General features: G+C 41.0%; 3 protein-coding genes and 1 long non-coding RNA gene across 11 annotated transcripts in view; 2 read left to right on the forward strand and 2 right to left on the reverse strand.

Annotated features, from left to right (window-relative positions):
- CG42324 (uncharacterized protein) overlaps positions 1-5234 on the forward strand; it is a 38449-nt gene extending 33215 nt beyond the window's left edge. For all 4 annotated transcript variants that reach the window (NM_139562.3, NM_001274443.1, NM_001274440.1 and 1 more), the window contains exons 5-6: positions 414-1546; positions 1637-5234. In NM_139562.3, coding sequence (NP_647819.3) covers positions 414-1546; positions 1637-2872 — 2369 coding nt within the window. In that variant the 3' untranslated portion in view covers positions 2873-5234. The remainder of the gene's footprint in view (positions 1-413; positions 1547-1636) is intronic.
- A 78-nt stretch (positions 5235-5312) lies between these two features.
- On the reverse strand, positions 5313-7020 carry ImpE2 (Ecdysone-inducible gene E2). The gene has a single exon (NM_057232.5). The coding sequence runs from the start codon at positions 6939-6941 to the stop codon at positions 5541-5543; it is 1401 nt and encodes a 466-aa protein (NP_476580.1). The 5' UTR covers positions 6942-7020; the 3' UTR covers positions 5313-5540.
- Positions 7021-10089: 3069 nt separating this feature from the next.
- The window catches only part of Eip63E (Ecdysone-induced protein 63E), a 94771-nt gene continuing 84522 nt past the window's right edge, over positions 10090-20338 (forward strand). For 3 of the 5 annotated variants that reach the window (NM_079180.4, NM_001274444.1, NM_001043116.3), the window contains exon 1: positions 10090-11167. In NM_079180.4, coding sequence (NP_523904.1) covers positions 11113-11167 — 55 coding nt within the window. In that variant the 5' untranslated portion in view covers positions 10090-11112. The remainder of the gene's footprint in view (positions 11168-20338) is intronic. The other 2 variants (NM_001202113.2, NM_168033.3) reach the window with 1 other exon arrangement.
- lncRNA:CR45043 (long non-coding RNA:CR45043) lies at positions 17189-17959 on the reverse strand. The gene has a single exon (NR_124772.1). It is a non-coding gene; the product is annotated as a long non-coding RNA:CR45043 (long non-coding RNA).

A 20338-nucleotide genomic window follows, 5' to 3' on the forward strand; every position in this document is an offset into this window, starting at 1 on the left:
TAACTCTGGGTTGCATTTTTTTTTTTCGGTTCGGTCTTGGAAATATTTACATGCTTGTGCTGTAAACATATTTTTGGCCAGAATGATGCAAACTTTTTGTTGATCCATTTGGGCAATTTTTGTTAGTTTTACTACATGCATATTTGATGAGAAACATTTTTGCCACAAAATGCTTTTGTTCCTGGAACTTTCAGTCTCACAAAAGCATTAAACTGCTTAATATTAATTTTATAAAAAGTATTTGTTCTGTCAGCATTTTATTTCTTTTATGTAAAAATGAAACATGTTGTAATTTAACATGTAACTTAACATTTTGTTTATCCCCAAATACTTATAATTAAATAGCTCAAAATATTACAAGAAACTTTCAAGTGCCAAAGAACACTTATTAATTTCAAAATTCTTGTATTTAGATGCCGCCAATGGGAACACGACCACAAATCCTCAACAGCAGTCGAATCAACCCACGAATAACAATACAAGCAATAACAAGGACACTCTTAACAACAATAACGTTAATAATAATAGCAATAACAATTGCAACAATCAAACTAATACGAGCATTAGCAATAATAATCATGCAACCAATCCGGATATGATATCGCCCACCATAATGGCGAAGTTTCTAGAGGACGAACTGAAGGCGAATGAGGTGAAACACTGCGATACGTGTCAGTGCAGCAAACAGGATCTGCAGGTCCTGGCGGATGTGTCTCGTTCCTATTCGGTGTCCACCCAAACGCCCCATCAGTTGCAGCTCCAAGGATCGGGATTGAACGAACCTCTGACCCAACTGTGTCTGCGATGTCATAGCAATCTTAACTCCCCGTCGCGAACCAATAGTCCATATCTGATGAAGATGGTCAAGTCCAGCGATTCCGTAATATCAGAGACCAAGAGTTCCGTTTCGGATCTGAACGACATGGACAAGCTGTTTATCCCGGCCAAAAAGGATGACCTGATGGTTAATCCCATACTGGGACATCATCGACTCTGCGAAAGAACTGCGATTTCGGGACAGAATACGGAATATGGCAATGGAAAACTGACCACCTCTACGATGATGTATCCCACCACTCATTTGGGTGCCTATGCAGCTGAAAAGTATCTCCTAGAGACGAGTAATCTGGGCCAGCTGAGGAATGGGTATCAAAGGAGGTTTCTGGACGGCGGAGGAACTGCCCTGCAACTTCTAAACAAATATGAAGCAGGTGCCGTGGGAGTAGTTCATGGAGATCTGGAGGATGAGTCGAGTAAGCCTCTGCTGGCGGGTGTCTCGCAACCTAGTCTGCTGGAAGCGGAGCAGGCTCCTCCTCAGCAATCGGTGGTTCCTGCTAAGCTGGAAGATGTCTGCGAGCCACAGCCTAGTAAACCAGTTGCTCCAGTGGCTCCTCCAGGTAGTACTGCTCCTGCAGTCCCATCGGGAACTCAGTTGAAGTCCACGAACTCCGGAAGCGTTCAGAGTCTGTGGAGCAACAAAACCAGCAGCTGCGAGGGGGCCAAAATGTTTGAGACATTCAACAGGAATCTTATTAAAACGATTAAGGTATAATGGATGCAATTGAAATTACAATTGCAGTGGAATTTAAATAACATTCTATTCACAGTTACTAATGTTTTGTTTTTCTTTCCTCAGGCGGAGAATCCCAAGTACCGAGGCCCTCGTCTGTGCGCCATGCGAATTCAGCAAAATGGTCAGAGCAACATCCTGCTGGACAATCTGGAGTCCATAGAGACCTACACACCAGTGATCTACAAGCGGCGAGAGAAGCTACTGGACGAGGAGCTCAACGATGGCAAGGACATCATTACCAGCAAGGAGAGCAATGCCCAGTCGGTGGTTGAAGCCTGGCAAGGACCTGCAGCTCCTCACGAGAATGTTGCCCTGCAGCCAGTGCTCGAACCTCAAGTGGAAAACGCAGAACTGGAGCAAGTGGAGATCAAGCCCGGTGACCAGGCGGCAAATCCTGGTGTGAACTCCCCCAAACACTCGGCTAATTCTAGTTCCATAAGCGATGCCATCGACTACCAGGAAAGTGTCCTTCTCAGACGCCAGCAACTCAGCAGGGTGGCTGAATGGGTTCAGCATAATACCCAGCAGCTGGAGCAAAGGAACCTGCAGCAGGCTCCGCCAACCAGTGATTCCAACTCTGGAACCGAACGACAATCCTCGTACTCCACGTTAGATCGCATGGACTCCATATCCATAGAGAAACTCTCGATGGATTCCGGTTACAAGACCACACCGCAACAACTAACCAACGGCTATCCGGAGAAATCTACGGAGGATTCCCTCTCACCCAAGACAGATATCACTAGCAATTCCTTGCCAGAAAACCCATCTGCTACCATTGTGCCGCCCAAGAAAACGGAAATGTGCACCACTTACTACCGGAGAACAACCAGATCCGGACTGCCAGTGGCATATACCACGATTGCCGGTGCCCCAGACGACTCGAGCCCGCCCGGTGAGTCCACATCCTCCGGTTCTGAGGCTCTCATCTGCCCCGAACAGCCCACGTGTGATATACTCAACTACAAATACTATCCCAATGACACGGACAAAACGCGATCTGTTCAAGCGGAGCTGCACACGACCACCCAGAATGTGGACATAGCCCAGATGGAGTACAATGTGAAGCAGTTCCTGCTGAAGCAAAACGAGTGGTCCATGAATGGAGGAGCATCTGGCGCAGGTCCCGGTGCTGTGCTACAAGGATCTGGAGCAGCACGCATGCTGCAGCGCAGGATCTTGGGTCCTGGCGTGGGCGAGCGTGTCAGGATGGCCACGCCCGGCGGAGCGGTGGCCACCAAGTCCACCGGCCAGTCATCCAACGTCCTGACGCCCCACAGAACTGAAACGAATTTATAAGCAAACGGGGTCGAGGAATGCGCCACACATCCGCGAAGGAAACCAAACTGTATTCTAGCCTAGTTTTGCTAACTTTAGTTCGTACTCCGCGGTCTATATAAATACGATATAGCAATGCTTAAGTTGGGTGAGGGATTCTCAAATGCAACACACACACAAATGTGTTAATAGCAATGATACTATACATATGTACGATAAATGTAATACTTAAAACACAATCTACAATCTAAGCTAGCTAAAGTTGCTTTGGAGCCATCACTAAGCTGATAATCTGGCTAAAAAGGGTGATCAAATATCCGAGGCGTTGGTTTAAAATAGTTCTCATATGTATTTCTTTTCTATAATCAACTGATGTAATTCTACTGATATATATTATTTATTTAGTATGTATGTTCATTATATGTTACCCCTTAAAGTCTTCCTTTTCATTACAACTTAATTTGTCTACTTTCTTATGGTGTCTTCCTTTAAGAGGAGATCGAAGAATCCACTTTCTTTTGAAACCAACGCTGGAAATCTGAAGCCCAACAGAAATTGCAGCTGAAATCAAAAGCAAATCTAAGACATATGATATGGTCACCCCTAATGATATAACCGAAAATTATAAACAAACTAAAAATCGCGTAACTTTTTGATGTCTGCATGTTAATGTAAACCACGAGAATTCGAAAACTTTGCCCAAGCAAACTTAGGTTACACTGGAAATATATGAATTATATTTATAGGAATATATAGATAATTATGCTATATACGATTTATATTTGATAAGCGCGTTATATTTTCTACATTCCGATTGTGCAATATTTTTTGGTAGTGTGAGTAACGAAAAACGATTTTTATTTTTATAAAATGCGACCAAAAACGAGGGGAGAGTTTTCTGATCTTTGATTTATATTTTCTATTCAAGCATTTTGTCCAGCCGCCGAAGCTTAGCGCTATTTATCAAACCAGATCTGTCTATCGAAGATATATACAAGTATTGTACCTTTTTGCCCGAAAAACTGTACTCATTCCTGCCCATTAGATGACCTTCATATAGAGAACTCTAATCCTCTGCTAAGCTGCTAAATCAAAGATATATTAGCCCCGCTATATACACGTACACCCGAACCAAAATCAGAATCAGAATCAGAATCAGAAACGTACACGGACACATTGCATTATAAACGTATCTGAACAGACATATGATTGTAGTACCCACATATATTTACATCTACATATATATACATTAACATAAAAATATATATATATACTCATCTTATACGTGTATACCCGACCCACAAGAACAACCATTACAACATTCAAAGGCTTCAGAAGAACCCACACAAAAAGATACTTTTCTATGTACTCCCCACATCAATCAAAATTATATTGAATGCGACGATATTTACTCGATATTTACACTCATGTATGGCTGCTATCTATAACTCTATATCTCGATTACTTTACCATGTATACACTGAGCGAAATGCTGAAATGGAAATGCTTTAAGACACTGTTATGTTTGGCGTACTTATGTAAACGTATAATTAGCATAAATTCAACTCGTATGGGAAGCGCAAAGTCCCCACTAATATTGCTTACTACGAATCGAGGGATCCAGCTCTATAGATTCTCTGCCTGTTATGCACTTTAACCTACGATACTATTGAAAAATCAAAAAAAAAAAACGAATCTCTTATTAAGTTCATGTACCAATCTCGAAAAAGACTTAACTTGGATAAGAAACTAAAAAATTTCCGATAATCACCAACTTTCTCTTGCTCCCTCACCTGTAACTCACTGCTCAACGATCCAGTTTTCCAGCATTATAAAGTATATATCAAAATCTCATAAAAACAATAGAACACTGCCCCAAGTCCCACTCACTGCCCCCCCCCCTACCTACTACCCAAAAGTAACTTTAAGTAGAATCATTCTTCAGCTCAAGAAATCCCAAAGAAAAAAACCCCAAAAACTTTACGTAAGGCAGCCCAATTAAATGAAGCCCGAAACCTTAGCTAAAGATTAACTAATACATAAAGCAAATCGAAAAAAAATTGAAATGGAATTTCAGCAAAAAAAATCGAAGTATATTAAAAAAGAAACTAGCTTAAATATTTGGGCATAAGTTCAACTCCAGCTGCGACCTCTAGTTTAAATTGAAAGCCTTTGTTCTATCGCCTAGGTTCGAAACATTTCAGATAATTAGCCTTATATGAATGTGTACATTTACTGCGCGTCTTGGTTGATGTAAGCATTCTTGAGCTATTGAACCACCTTAATGTGAAACAAAAACCAAAAGCAAAACCAAAAAAAAAGAGACAACATTGAAATAATAAATCAAGAAAACAAATGGAAATAATTCAAATAAATATGAGATAATTTTTGAATAAACTTCGACTTGGTTTTTCATTGACGGGAGGACGCCTGTTTAACCCTTTTGAAAAACTCTTTAAATATTATAAGTTATTTGTTTTATTTAATGATTTGTGTTCTCTCATTTGTTTATATTCAAATTCCTGGGCTGAGTATGAAATAAATAATTTGTTGCGGTGCATGCACTTAGAAAACTAAAGAAGCATTTTCCCTTTTCGTTCTCAATTTGAATCGAAAAATGTCGACGAAAACGGGCGTCAGTCGGTTGGTTTGTGGGGTTAGCTAATGGCAATAATGGCATCTCAACCCATTAGAGAGCCACTGCATCGGTGGCCACTGGATGATTCTGGACAGCATTTCCCTCCTCGCCGGCATCGTCGTTGACCACAATAACCTCGTTGGACGGTACGCCAGCATCCTCGAAGGAATCATCAATATTTTCGCCACTCGCACGCAGCTCATTATCGGATTCCGGAACGAATTCACCCACCTCATCATTGGCAGGATCGATTTTGTCATCTACGGCTGGCTTCTCTGTGGCCTGAGTGGCTGGTGCGGCAGCTGGTGCGTTCTGTGGACGATTGCCGCCCAGGAAGTTGATAATTCCCTGCAGAGGATTGCCACTTTGCTGGGCAGGCGGTGCGGCAGCCGTGGCATTGTTATTGCCACCGAAAACATTGTTGACAAACTGCTGGATGGGACCTGGTGGACGCGGAGTGGTGGACACCGCCTGCTGCTGCTGGCCAGTCAAGCTGGACAGGGTGTTCTGGAACTGATTGCCCAGGTTGCTGGCAAACTGTTGGATGCCCTGGAAGGCCTGGGTGGTGGCATTGACGGCACTTTGGGCCGCATTTTGCACGGCCTGTTGGGCGGAGGTGATGGCGGCCTGGGGATTCAGGAAACCGGGCACCGTGGGAGCCGGAGTTGCAGGTGCCGCAGCGGCGGCATCATCCGCCTGGACTTGTGCTGCTGCTGGAGCGGCAGCAGCAGCTGGCTGGGGCTGGAACTGATTGAGGAACTGACCAATTGGCGAGTTCTGGATCAACTGCTGGACAAAGTTGCCCTGGGTGGTGCTCTGCTGGGTGGGCGTGGCTTGGGTGGCTTGACGGACCTGAGGATGCGCGGCGTCCTGGTTTTCCGACTGCTCTTGCTCCACCGGATTCGGGGAAAGTTCCTCGGCAGGCACAACGACAGTCTCTTCAGCTGGCAGAGATTTCAGAATGTTCTGAGCAGGTTCCTCTTTGATTTCAGTGGCCTCTTTTTTGATTTCTGGCTGCTGAACTTCTTCTTTGATTTCCTGAGGTTTCTCCTCAGCTTCCAGGGATTTTTCCTTCAGCTCCAGGGGCTTAGCATTAGGCAACTCGTTGATCTGCTCTTCAATCTTCTCCTTGAGCTCCTCCTTAATGTCTGCCTTTAAATCTTCCTTAATCTCGTCTTTTATATCAGGCTTAGGCTGCTCTTTGATTTCAGGCTTAATTTCTGGCTTAACTTCCTCCTTGAGATCCTTGGCTTTCTCTTCTTGAGCAATTGGTTTCACTTCCTCTGGCTTAACTTCCTCTGCCTTAACTTCCTCTTTGACCAAAGACAAAGCTACTGGTGGCTCCTTATCCTCGACAATGGCCACAGGAATATCGATCGCCTCCTTGGGCAAGTTGAGTACTCTGGCTTGGCTAATGGCCAGGAAAACCAGGATCAAGGCAACGGGCTTCATTATCGCGACTTATCTCCTATATCTCCTTCGATTTCAAGATGTGTTCACTAGCGCCTCACGGCCGCAACTGTTTGAAATTTCTTTAGGCCCATCGCATTTTATACAAACCACCGGCTGCGCAGCCGCCGTCGACTTTGTTGGCAGACAAACAAGCACACAGGGCTAAGGTATGAGCAAGAGGTTGGGGAAAAGTGGTAGTATCAGTGCCATCGTCTTTGGCCAATTCTTGCACACTGAGTGTCATTGAACTGGACCAAGTTGGTCTTGCATTGCACACAGGAATCGAGAATCAGAAGCCTTTTTGGCCACGAAGCTGCACTTGTAATTGGCCAAGACGTTGGGACAGCGAAAAGGGCTGGGACCATCATCAATCATGTTTGTTTTATCGGCCATCAGTGTTTGTTTTACTCAGGGCATATAGCAGAAATAAGTTTATAGGAGTATAAATAAGAAAATAAAAAAATAAAAACTAATTTTGGGAAAAAAGAAAATAGGGTTTTTTCATTTGAATACTTTTTTGATTTTCAAGATTTTGATTTCAAGATTTTGAATACTTTCCTTGTTTGTTTAGGACTGTAGTTATCTATCTTGTTGTCTTAGGATTAAAAACTGTGATTACTATTAAATTTTACTGAACTGAGATAATCTTGGGATAAGCTAAACATCCGTGAAAAAATCTATTGCTGTGATAATTGCTAAATGTTTTTAAAGGTTACAAAATTTCTCACATTGACCAACTGTGCAGCGATTAGTCTCTGTTGCAGTCTTCCCTGATCATCGATTGGTGCATGCAACTCCCCCTTTTCCGCAGGTTTTCCACTTTTTCACTCTCATTCCTTGTTGACTCGATTCCAGGCAGCGACATTTGATCAGCAGATTTTACTGGTTTTCTTGTTTGGCTAAACGCTCCTACAAGAAACGCATTTGGCCCTATCGGCCGTTCTGCTGACTGGATGGTGAATCTTGAGCTCATTGGATCTTTGGTCTTCGATGGAAACCCGTTCCCCAGACCGACTTAAATGCAGTGTCGAGATGCAGACGCAGACTGGACGGAGAAACCTGCTCCGGCTATTTTTAGAGTCAATTAGCTTTGGACCGACTGTCTCTGCAGGGAAGATGCATCGCTGGGATGCGTTTTCCCCCGGTTCTGGGTTAATAATTCATTAGAAATGCACAGAAACCAAACCAAAACGCCCACAAGACCGGCGAACAAAGCTCCAAATGTGTTCTATGCAAATGAGAACATTTAAATGTAGTTAAATGGGTCAAACGTTTGATGGAGAAAACGTTGCTGTGCATAGAAGGAAAACTTATCTCCTGTCCACTTGGGACTTTCATATGGTGATCGATCGATCGATCGATTGAACCATTTGCAGCTCGATCGGCGGTGGTCAGAACTCGTTCTGTGGCCCTTTTGGCCAACAAGAGGTCTGCAAACAGGCCAAACCTGCAAGGGCCAAGACGATTTACAACCAAAGATGATAAAAAAAAAGAACGAAATTCAACTAAAAAACGAGGAAGCACTGATTTTTAAAAACAGCGTTTCAATACCCTTCAATTCGAGGAATTATAATGATTCTTGGCTGGTACAGCTTGATATGGGTTATAAGTTTATATAAGTTGAACTATTGCATATTGTTAATATTCCACAAGAAGTGCTATCAAGTATTGCTATTAAAGTTAAAAATATAAAACTAATCGCCTGACTATTTTAGTATACCTTTTCTGAGGGCATCAAGAGCAATCAAAGATCGAAGTGGATTGCAAAGGACATTGACTTGAAACTCTGGGATCTCACAACTGATCTCTTTCAGATATTTTATGACCCCAGCTTGTGGCTTTTAATTCTGCAACAAAATTGATTTCGGCAATGGGAAGAACACGTTTCCCCCCGAGTTACAAACAAAAAAAAAAACTCATTTCGGTTCTGTCGATTTTTATGGCTTTTCTTGGAGTTGGTTAATCGCCTTCTTTTTCTCTGATCTCTGGCGCCCAAAATATTTTTGCTCGAGTTTCGGTTTTTAGCTTTGATATTATGCAATTGCTAGCCGTACTCTTTTTTACACAATTGACTGTCGAATTAGCACCTCACTCACATCCAGCGACAGGTGACGATAAGGCGGGCGGGCAGTGGGCGTGGCAGCAGCAACAACAACACACATTACTCTAAACGGTGGCAACTTTCACTCAACAGCCGTGCGGAATACTAAAAAAAAAATCAAAAAACAAATAAATACCCGTGCAAATTGGGTGACAAAAACAGCAACAAAATGTCAGAAAAAAAAAAAAAAAAAACTGGGAGCGAGTGGGAGAGTCAGGCGATCTTCGTCATCCAAAATTACCTCACTTATCAACCTAAGCCGATTGTTGTTGCCGAAATATTGGTGTCATATTTTCTTGTCAAGGTCACAAATTTGTTGTCAAATTGTAAAAAAATGTTTATTGGGTCTAAAACAATAGTGAATAATTGTAAACGAATTTCTGCCAAGGTCAGTTATCCCTTTTGAACTTCGAGAAAAATATAGAAAAAAGAGAGTTTAGCCTTAGAAAAATTTTCAGTGGCTTTAATATTTATGTTGGCTGTTAAATAGGTTTGGAGTCGTAATAAAAACGTTGAATTCAAAAATATTAAAGAACTCAAGAAAATGTTGTATTAAAACTATAAAAAACATTCTGTCAAATAACATGATATTTTTATATATTAACAAAACAAAAATGAAGGAACAATTTTATATTATTGTTATTTGCCCTCAGTTGCAATCCACATTTCTTTAAAGTGCAATATGAGAATTCAGTTATTTCATTGTTTTAAAAACTTTGAAAGCAGGCTGCCAGAAAGTGGAAAAGATGACTTTGACGTTGCCGGATAGTTGTATTTTAATGTACTGTTAACCTTGGATTTTAACTTGTTAGTTTCTATAAGATCTCTAGCTAGTTGCTTTACCGTTCCGATTAAAAGGCTAGAGGAACCGCATTGTTTCTTGAAATTTAGAGAAATTAGTATTGTTCTTGTAGAACTTAAGTCAATACAATTATTTTTTTTTAACAGAATTCTGTTACTTGCGTGCTGTTAAAAGTTAGCAGTATTTTCTGCAAAGTCATATGTTTTGGTATTTCTCAGCTGCGCCGCCTGATTTTTTGGCGCTGACCCCTGCCTGGCCACACTGGCGATGTGGTGTGACCAAATTCGTGCTCGCTCCGCGAGTCGCCGTCAAAAAACAACTGTGAAATTGCACAAGAAACTAAACAAATAATCGCGTAAAATTACCGAAAACATGTGCAGCGGCCGTTAGCAGCGTGCGGCAACTAATCGAGCCAGTGAAAACGTGCAGGTGCGAGCGAGAAAACACGCGTACGCGTCACTAGCAACAACAACAAACACACAGTGCACCAACTCTCGCATAAGCACGCACACACACACACACACACGCGCGCACACATGCATAAACACCGACGCACATGCAACAAAAATAAAATAAAAACAAAAGAGCAAGCGAAATAATAACAGAAATAAATTTGATAAATTCAATTATAAATTAAGGCAGCTGCTTGTGTGCTAAGCAAAAATATTAAATAGAAAGTCTTGGCCACTTAAGTGAACCAAAATTAGAGAAGCAGCAGAGTGCCCAAAATATCAATATATAGATTTGATATCTAAAAGTAACGAAAGTTAACTTAAAACCTTAATGGTGGACAATGGATCAAAAAAACAAAATCCCTACTAAAATAAATTCCAAATACTTGCTAAATGAATGAAACCCGCAAATAAAGTCGATTCTTACCAAGATAACCAAAACTAGCTTCATGACTTTTAATTCTTGTTGTTTTAATTTTTGTGCACTTCCTGGTTACGGAACACCTGGAAAACCCCATCCTCGCCTTTTTCCACGCTGATTAACAAATCTCGCGTTTTTCCCCCCTATCAGCTGACATACGCATACAAAGCCCATCCAGTTGCCACCCCCTACTTCTTGCACCTGTAAAGAACAGGTGACTAATACACTGCTCGCGAAGTTTGTCAGCTGCTGGCGCCGTGGAAGCAACAACAACAAAACTAACCACATCCACATCGGCAACAACAACATCGGCTTTCTACAGAGCAGCGACGTCGGCGTCGGCAGAGGCCTCTGCCTGCACAACACCAGCAACAATAAAATCAAAAACTAAAACTATGGCCACCACCACCACAACAACAACAACAACGGGGGCAACAAATGCTAAAGATGGTGAGTTATATACTTAAAAGGATTTAAGATTAAAGAAAATATATCACAAGAAGTAAAACCCTTAAAAATCTTTAAAAAGAAACAGTAAATGGTGACCCACAAAAAACTGAAGCACAGATGCAAGGGTGCACATACAAACGACAAGTCGGTTAAAGTTCAAGGCGAACGAACAATTTAAATTGCAGGTTTCCGGTCAATGCCACTCTGTGTAATTAAACTAAAGTTAGTTGGTCGACCTAGATATTAGTATAACCTTTGGCTAAGAAAGACTGACATTTAAAGGCAATTAAAGGAAGGTTAGGTTTTAAGAAGAGCCATAAAACTATGGAAATAAACATACAATATCTTTAAATGTTTGGAAGGTTTTTCATTAAGGTTCTTTCATCTCCAGATGGCGGCAGAGAAATTAAAAAAAAAAACAAGTAAAATTCCATAATTCGCCCGCTTATCTGCGCTTTTCCAAAGACTTGCACATTTGTTTGCCCGGTACACAAGGCCGTAATCCTAATCCCTCAAAAGCTTAATCTTTTGTTTTGTATTCCGGGATCCGGGCAAAAAACCCTGAAACAGCAATCCCCACCAACGCATCTGACGTAACTTGTTGAGCAACCACGATTGCTGGCCGATTTGTTTTTGGACTTCTTTTTGGGCTGAGGAAAGAAGAAAAGTTTTATTAATATCAATAACCAAAAGAGCGAAGCGAGGGCAGCGAATAAGGCAAGAAATTAATGAATGCCACTGGTCGCGGGGAATAAATTTGAACAAAAAGCGAGGCACAAAGCAGCAAAAGCAAAACAAACCATAACCAGCTTAACAACGATAATTAAGAAGTGCCGGCCAGCAAAAAAAAAGTGTAAAAAATTACATACGAAATTTAATTGCCAAGGCGGAAAATGGTAGCATGCGGGGGGCAACAAGGGGGTATGGGGCCATGGCGAAGGTCAGCTAGGGGCCTGAAGGTCATAGGCATTTTCGACGTTGTCGTCACCTCTTGAACCCGCTCGAATTTATTGATTTTACACGCAGCAGCCGCAAAAAAGAGAGGAATAATCACAAAAACAACGGCAGCTACAAAATCATGCATATTTCTCGTTGCCCGATGTTTTACTACACCTTGAACAGTGGTCATCGGGTATGGTGAGCTACTTAATTAAAAAAACTTTTCATTATTAAGTTATTGCGAGCAGTAATTGTTAACGCCGCTAGGTGGAGCTCGTGTGCAATCCCGATAACAGTGGCACTCCTTTTAGTTGAATAAATGGTATGTCATAGTGTTGGCACTCCACCAATGTTCTTTGTTTCGCTTCGCGAGCATCCACTGTAGCCTTTATTCATATTTGTGTGCCCCAAACACTGGCACACAAAGCCAAACACACACAGAGAGCGACTTGTGCGGCTTTTGCTGGGCACTCGAGTAGTTCAGTGCGGGGCTTATGCCAAAGGCCAAATGGAAAACCTGCTTTAAGAGCCAGTGAGAGAAGCATACGAATCAGTCCAGCCACTGCAGAGCCCAAATCCCCTCCATGGCCACAGTTTGATGCTGAAATCGTGTGTTGTCTTTGGGGCTTGATAAACTGTAGCAAGCCCACAAAAATCTTCTAATTAAATCAAAGCTAACGGTTGCCGTTTAACGGTTTTCGTTCATAAAACTTGGCCAAAAAATCTAACTCGCTGTTCTTTCTGAGTTTTTTTGTTTTGTTTTTGCTTAGATACCATTGCCAATTTTAGGTTGCCATTTTTATCCCAACATTCTCATTTTGAGAGTCATTTTCTGTGTTATTTCTTATCAACTAAAACAAAAGGCAAAACTTTGATAAGCCAGTTGACACAGCGGGAAACATGATTCATTTGAGTGGTTCACATATTACATGGACTTTGGAATTTTCACTTAATTTAATCAATACGTATGTAGGTATGCACAAGTGATCGTAAATATTTAGAGTATACCTGACAACAATAAAATGCATTTTTAAATACACTGCACTCTAGCAACGAATCTTGTTCAAATATTTATTATTCAATACTATGTATTCGTGAGTATGAAATGTAGTTTCTTCTCATATATCCCCCTTTATTAAGTTATCATCAACTGGAGTAAGGAAACACTTCTTTATCAGCTCACTCTTTCCCTTATCTGATTACTATTTACATAACATTTTTCTGTTTATTCATTTGACTCTTATTTCTTTTATCAGTTGTGATTTTGCTGCTTATCGCGGCAAATGCAACTTTACCCATGGCAAATAAAATAAACAAACATCATGTTTTTTTACACATTTCTCCAACCCAGTTGCCATTTTCAATTAGTGTCTACAGCTGAGGGTCAACACGAAATGCTCTATAGTTTTTTTCAGCATTCAGGTAACCGAGCGCCCAAATCGCTGATAACAGCGTGGTTTTTTTTTAATATTCAAATATTTAATCACAAAGCAGCAAAACCACACACGCGTGCTCTATGCTGGCCTTTTTATTTGTCGTTGGCTCGTCGGATAAATGCGAAGCAAATTTTTGCAATTAGTGGATCGCTAATAAACCATAGTGGGCAACAAATGGAGAAAAGCGGAAAAAAATAAACTCAAACAGCAGTTGGCATATTGACATATCGGTCGCATTCAAACTGAATTCCCACAGCTGCCGATGCTCCCTTTTTGTGTCTTGTTTGCTCGCTTCACGTGCTTCTGGGCCGGCTTCATTTGCCGAATGCATTTCCACCGGCTGGGCAGGCGTCATTTTTCAATTGCCCACCGACTCCTGTCGCTTTCCCAGCGCTTTCCCAGCCACGCCTGGAGTGGCAGTTTGTCATGAGCGAAGCGGCCAGGTGTCGCTTTGCTCAGCGCGCTTCCTGTTGCCCCACACAACACTCCTAAAATAAAGGAAAATTAACTTTAAATGTATTAACTTAATAGTGTTAAACCCAATCAAGTTGTACGCTATTTAATATTAATATGATAGATATTACTGGCTACCTGATTACTACATACCACGTTTGCTTAGTTGATTTTGATTTAAGCTTTCCGAATTCGTTGTGCAACACTTAAAACATCATAATTTTCTAGATACCTACTTGTAATATTTTCTTTGAGTGCATCAATGTAACCCAGGCACACTCAACCCAGCTCTGTTTTCGCGCCGGCTCTTGGGGATTGCAATTTGATTTGTGGGCGAGTCAGTTGCGGTGTGAAGACTTTGGCTAAATTGCTGTGAGACTTTACGCCAGACTTATGAATGAGTTTATTGTGCATTCTAACAACTTAACTGGGCCTTCAGAGGCTGCGAGTGCACAGCCTGCGCCCCGGTTATATTTCACATTTAATTGTAACGACTTGAAGGTGTCAAGAAGTTAACCCAGCTCAAGACCATCGGAATGCTTTAAAAGTGCATTGTTGCACTTTTGGTGGGATAAGTACGAGACTTTTGAACCACAAGTAACTCGAAAAATTGTATTATATTTCACGAAAATAATATCTTTTACCACATATAAGGCATTCCATGACCTCTACCACTTTCTTTCCTGGTTAAGTGAGTCACCAGAATAAATTTCCATAATTATAACCACTCAGGGTATTTAGTTTCCTTACTTGCACCAAAGTTCGCAGCTCATTTGGCATTGTGCACCCGCATGGTGCATTATATTTTACACACGTATGTATCTTCTCAACTTCCCAGCTAATTTGTCTTGAATTTCCCTGGCGCACACCTCACTTAAGTTTCCCTGCTCTTTTCCTATTTTTTATTTTTTATATTTTGTATTTTTTTCTTTTCTTTGCACTTTGGTGCTTCCGCGCTAATTTGCTTAGCGTAATTTGCATTTCGCAAATGCCATTCGAGGCGTGTGAATAAAAAAAAAAAAACAGATACAACAAGAAGGCGAACGCAGGGAAAAAAGTGTAATTTGCTGTCAGACTTTAATGAATGGCCCGAAGTCCATGTTAAGCTCTGTTTACCGAATATTGAATATCCGCCCCCGCCGCCCTAATTGCTGCTAATTACGCGCATAAAATTCACCTCAACCCATTCCAAAATCGTCTGCGTCCATTCTGGCGTTCTGTTTAATGTTCCCCGCTTCATTACGATTTTCATTGCTCGAAAGAGCCAAAAAAAATAAAAGAAAAATATAAAAGAAATGGAACTGAAGAAAGCGCTGAAAGGCCCGGAGTTCATTAGAAAGAAATGCATAACTCGAGGGGGCGAAATCTTTCGGGAGCATCTTTTTGATAAACTGGTCGATGCAACTGCTTCAAGTATTTCCATTTGAATTTCCACTTAACTTTACATCGTTGGTTTTCGCCCTTTTTTTGAGGGAAATCAAATGGCGCGTGGTCGCATAAAATTTGTTTGCTTTCAGTCGGTTTGTTGCTGCTCGAGTCCTTCCGATTAGTGATGGAAACGTGACTGGTACTTAAAGTACCTTAGTTCTTTCTAATATTGTTCGAATAGGTAAATTAAAAAAATATGCATACGAATATTGAACAAACTATATAACTTAGGTTAAATTTCCGATGCTGCATTCCTATCCAGTGACCGAAACCTGGTTCCATATCACGAATTTCGTGAGCATGACTCACACTTATAGATCCAAGATCTCCAACCCAAGGAATTCACAGACCGTACCCCCTTTTTTTTGAGGGGCATACCCCCTCTCATTAGGTGAAGCACAGTTTCCACTCGAATAACGCCGAATGTTCTGTGACGTATCGTGCGGAATCATCTCGGACATCATCGCCTAACAATTTCTCTCAATTTTTGTTTTTATTTCGCTTTTAATTGTCGCTCGCCTCGTTTTGCCTGTCATCGAGCACAATTTCCAAAAAAAAAAAAAAACCGAAAAAAAATAAAGGAAATAAAGAGGAAAAATCGTTGAGCCAAAATGGGAAACTCGCAATTCGGTTTTGTTTGTGCTTCCTTATGCATTTTTTCATTTCCATTGCAATCCGTTTGAGTGGCGAATCGATTGCAATGCGCGGCGTACCAAAATTTCGTATTTATTATTAAGTTTTGCATATTTTGCAAATTAAGTTAGCCATTCGCCATTGACGCACAGCCAGCAAATGGTCCGGAAAATCTGCTCGCTCATGGCAATTACTATGGCTCTGACTCGAAAGTGGTTTATAGCCTTTGTCTCCGTTACGGCTTCCCCGCAATAATTGAGAAATGTAATTTATTTGATCACCTGCCAGGGACACTGATTGATTTATTCCACCTTCGGAAGAAGCTGCAGTTGCCAATTGCATGTGCACATCTCCTGCGACTAATTAAACTTGTATCGATTGGGCAATATCGATTAAACACTTTTCAAATTACTACCAAATTTCTTGTTCACTTCGTAGTTTGGCTGCAGTTTTAAAAACCCCTCCAATCGCTCCTTGAACTTTATTTCACACTATTTTCTATTGACTTCTTGCCCGTTGGAGATTCTTTCACCGCAAATCCCATAATGAAAACCGAAATTTCAATCAACTCTGACCACTGTAAGGGGGCACAGTCGTCCACCAACCCCTTGACCCCCAACGACCCTTCGAAGGACCCATGTCCAACATCTATGACGGTTTGAAGTGCCAACCGCAGCGGAACACGCATCAAATCGAACCAAATAGTACCGAAAATTCGCACGCCCCGAACCGAATGGCACCGCAGAATGTGAAGTGCACCGGACACACTCACTTAGGTATTCAAACATAGTCAGTAGGGTGTGCAAGGCTGTACAAAATTTAAATTACTTAGAAATAGATTTTGAAAAGTAAATTCTATAATGTTATTTATAATTAAATAAGATTAGAACAGAAAGAATCCTTAGACACTCATAAACAGTCGTCGAATATTTATTAAAAGAAGATTAAAAGCTAAAAGGTTATTACTCCACTTCCGAAAATATTGACCACCCTATCATGGTTTGACACATAGATAGATGGACATAGTGAGAACGAGTCAGTTGCACTTACTGTGCTTCCCACATTTGTGCATCGCCCAGTATTCACACCATTTTCAAATGCATCCCCAAACATTTTGCGGTAATTTACCACAATTTGTAAATATTTAATGAACGTTAATTAAATGCATATGTACAATTTTCGTCTCTGTAGCTTTATATACGGCATTTATAATTTATATTTATTTCGGTTTGTATACAATTTTCTCGCAAGGCTACAATTCTCATTTAACTTTACTGCCAATTGCAGGCTTTGCCCAAAAAATACTATATCGAGAGAAAGAGGAAAGCAATGGAAAACTGTAATGGGAAATTTGTATTTTTTCAATTTTTGCATACAGCAACAGAAGGTGCCTTTCCGGCCGAAGTGGGGAATGATTCAGGTGTGGGTCCTTTTTTCCGGAGATCCTTGGGGCTCGCACACATGCCGCCTTTGCCCAATGTGCGTAACCATTTTTATGAGCATTGCGTTTTATCCACTCGTATTCGTTGGAATTTTTATGATTTTTTACGTTTTTTTTTCTCGGGGCGGCGGGTGTAAAGTTTTTTTCTCTTTGTTGGTAGTATTTTGTAGGCATTGTAGTAGAAAATTTGTTGTACTTTTTTTTTTGTTTCCCAGCAAAACTATCTAGAAACGCTTGATTGCGCTTCTCCCCATCGCCTCCTTCGTAGTCACGCCCACAAAGCCTATTATGCCATTTTGTGTTTGTTATTGTGTTCCTGGTTTTTCTCTTCGGTTACTTCTGGCTTTTGTTTTGTCCTTTTTTTGCTGGCCAAAAAGGAAAGATGTCCTTGTGGAGAAACAAAGTCGACGTTGGTTTTTGGTTGACGAATTTGCCTCTTAAAGCGTTTTCAAGTTTTAAAATAAGAAAGTTATTATTGTTAAACAACAAATTGTTTTAAATACAATCTGAGGAACCAACTGCTTACTTTTTCATATATTTATTTAGTAATTTCCCTGATTTTCTTTGGGTATTTGCATAGCTGAGTATTTATTGACTTTCCGTTGGCAATACAGATTTCTCAGTTCTATAGACACGCAGCCGAGTGTTTTGTGGGATGCAATTGTTCCTCTACAGCTGTCATTGGGAGGCAGCAATTTGTTTGTGGCTTCCTTTTCCGCCAGAACCCCCCAAAAATTTTCCTCCCTCGATTTCCTAGGAAAATGAGTGGGCAATGGCAGCGGCAACGGGAACTTTTGCTTTCAGCTGCTGCTCGAGAATTTCCATTGGAAATATAACAAAAGCACTTGTCTGACTGGCTGTCTGTCTATCCGCATGCCGCACCACATATCTTCAAGATACTTTGGGATATTTTTGGCCATTTCAACGAGCTATTTTTAAAAGCGGCCGAAACAATCTTTTGTTTTCCAAACAAACACAAAGCGATACAGCACAACATGATTTTGTTTAATTGCCATGACAGACTTATCTGGTTTTATATTTTCTTCGTTTTTTATTTCAGCTTCGCTGATAAAAATAAAAAAAAACTGACACCGTAACTTTGTGGCAGTTGAGATTTTTAATTAGCCATCATTAAGATGCCTTCAAAAACTTGCCGAGTAGAAGGAGGGCTAAATTGCAAATTGTTGTCAAAATTAGCGACAAGTTTTTAATACATTTTTTTTTGCGCGGTCCACTTCTCTGGTTTCTTTTGTTGTTTGTGGCGGAGATAACGCAAAAATTTGGCGAGCAAAGCGAAATGTATAAAGAGTTGGACGGAAGGGCAGAAAAAATAATAATAAACTTCACGAAAAGTTTTCTTTTCTCTATAGAATGTCTCTTTTTCTATCTCTCGAGGCTCATTTATTTTCGTTGCTAATTTTTGACATTCTCTTGCTCTTCACAAAAGTATTTTGTCGTATTTTTTTATTTGCCTTTCTTTTTTCTTATTCTATCATATTTCTTCGTTGAGCATTTTTGTTAGCATCTTTTTAGCATCTTCTCACAAATTGACAGACCGATTTGATGTTCCGTTTGCTTATACCATTTATTTGCCTATTGATATGTCTTCATTCGAATTTATTCGAATCTTTTTTATTTTACTGCTACATTTTGCCTTGCTGTGCGCCATAAATTTGCTTCATTCTGCTAATTGACAGTCTCATGAGTGCGCTCAATTAATTCGGTGGCAATTGACGCACGTGTGTCATGCAGAAGGGGGCTTGGGACTTTGGTGTTGCAGGCTGTTTGGTTGCAGTCGTGATCAGGTGGCGTATACTTGATAATTGTTGACACTTGTCACACTCCGTGGTTTGGCAATCGAAATTGAAATTGTCGTTGTAAGGGGAACTCCTGATTTGATGAAATATCACGTAACGAGGAGGTGGGCAGTCGAAGACCGAAAGCCTATGGCCAACAAATGTCAGTCACTGGTTACCTTTACATGATATGATGTTATAAATTACATTGTTCACGTATTCAAGCTCAGCCTTTAAAGGGGGATAGGTTCAAATCTTCATAATTAAAAAACTAAATAATTCAACAATTCACACTCTGCTGGCGCCACTTTGTAATTACCTTATAGTAATTCTCCAAGGAAGCCTTTTCAGTGTACAGTGACAATTGAGTGCTCCACATTCATTCATTGACAACCGCAGCCAGCTTTCTCTTGACCTCCCTCGCTTCGCTTGCCGTGGCTCCATCTCTATGTGGCTCTTGGCCCGTCATTCACTTGGTTCTTGTCTCGATTACATAACCCAGTTATTAATGGCTTCTAAGTGTTCCATCACGCTCTGCACATCACATCCCCACCCATCAGAATGGCCCATCCCATGCCCAGTCCCCGTCCTCATCAATGTTGTCATAGTCGTGACGTGGCGACTTCGTGACATGTTAACCCGAGACAAATGTGGAGCATGTCTGAGTATTCTGCGATTGTCTCTTGTGCCCAACTGCTCTCCTATTCACGTCATGGTCAGGTGGGGTAGATTGGCTTGACAGCAAACACTTTCTGCAATTTGTTAATGAGTTTTCCCGCCTTTCGGCGTTCGATTCGGAACTTGTCTCGTTTGGTTTGGTTTGTTTGCCATCAAAAAAGTTCATGAACTTTGGCATAAAGCACACAAATTCAGTGACCTCCACACAATAGACGCCGGCCTAAATAGACTTCCTGCTCGCAATCGCTCTCAAACTGTTGCCACAATGAAACTCCATCAAATTGTTGGCTGCTGGGCAATTGTAGGTTAGTTTTAAAGTCATCATTTCTTTCATATGGTTAGGCAAAGTCGCTCGCTTTTCTCATTC

This window comes from Drosophila melanogaster, chromosome 3L, assembly GCF_000001215.4.
Source record: "Drosophila melanogaster chromosome 3L".
NCBI lineage: Eukaryota > Metazoa > Arthropoda > Insecta > Diptera > Drosophilidae > Drosophila > Drosophila melanogaster.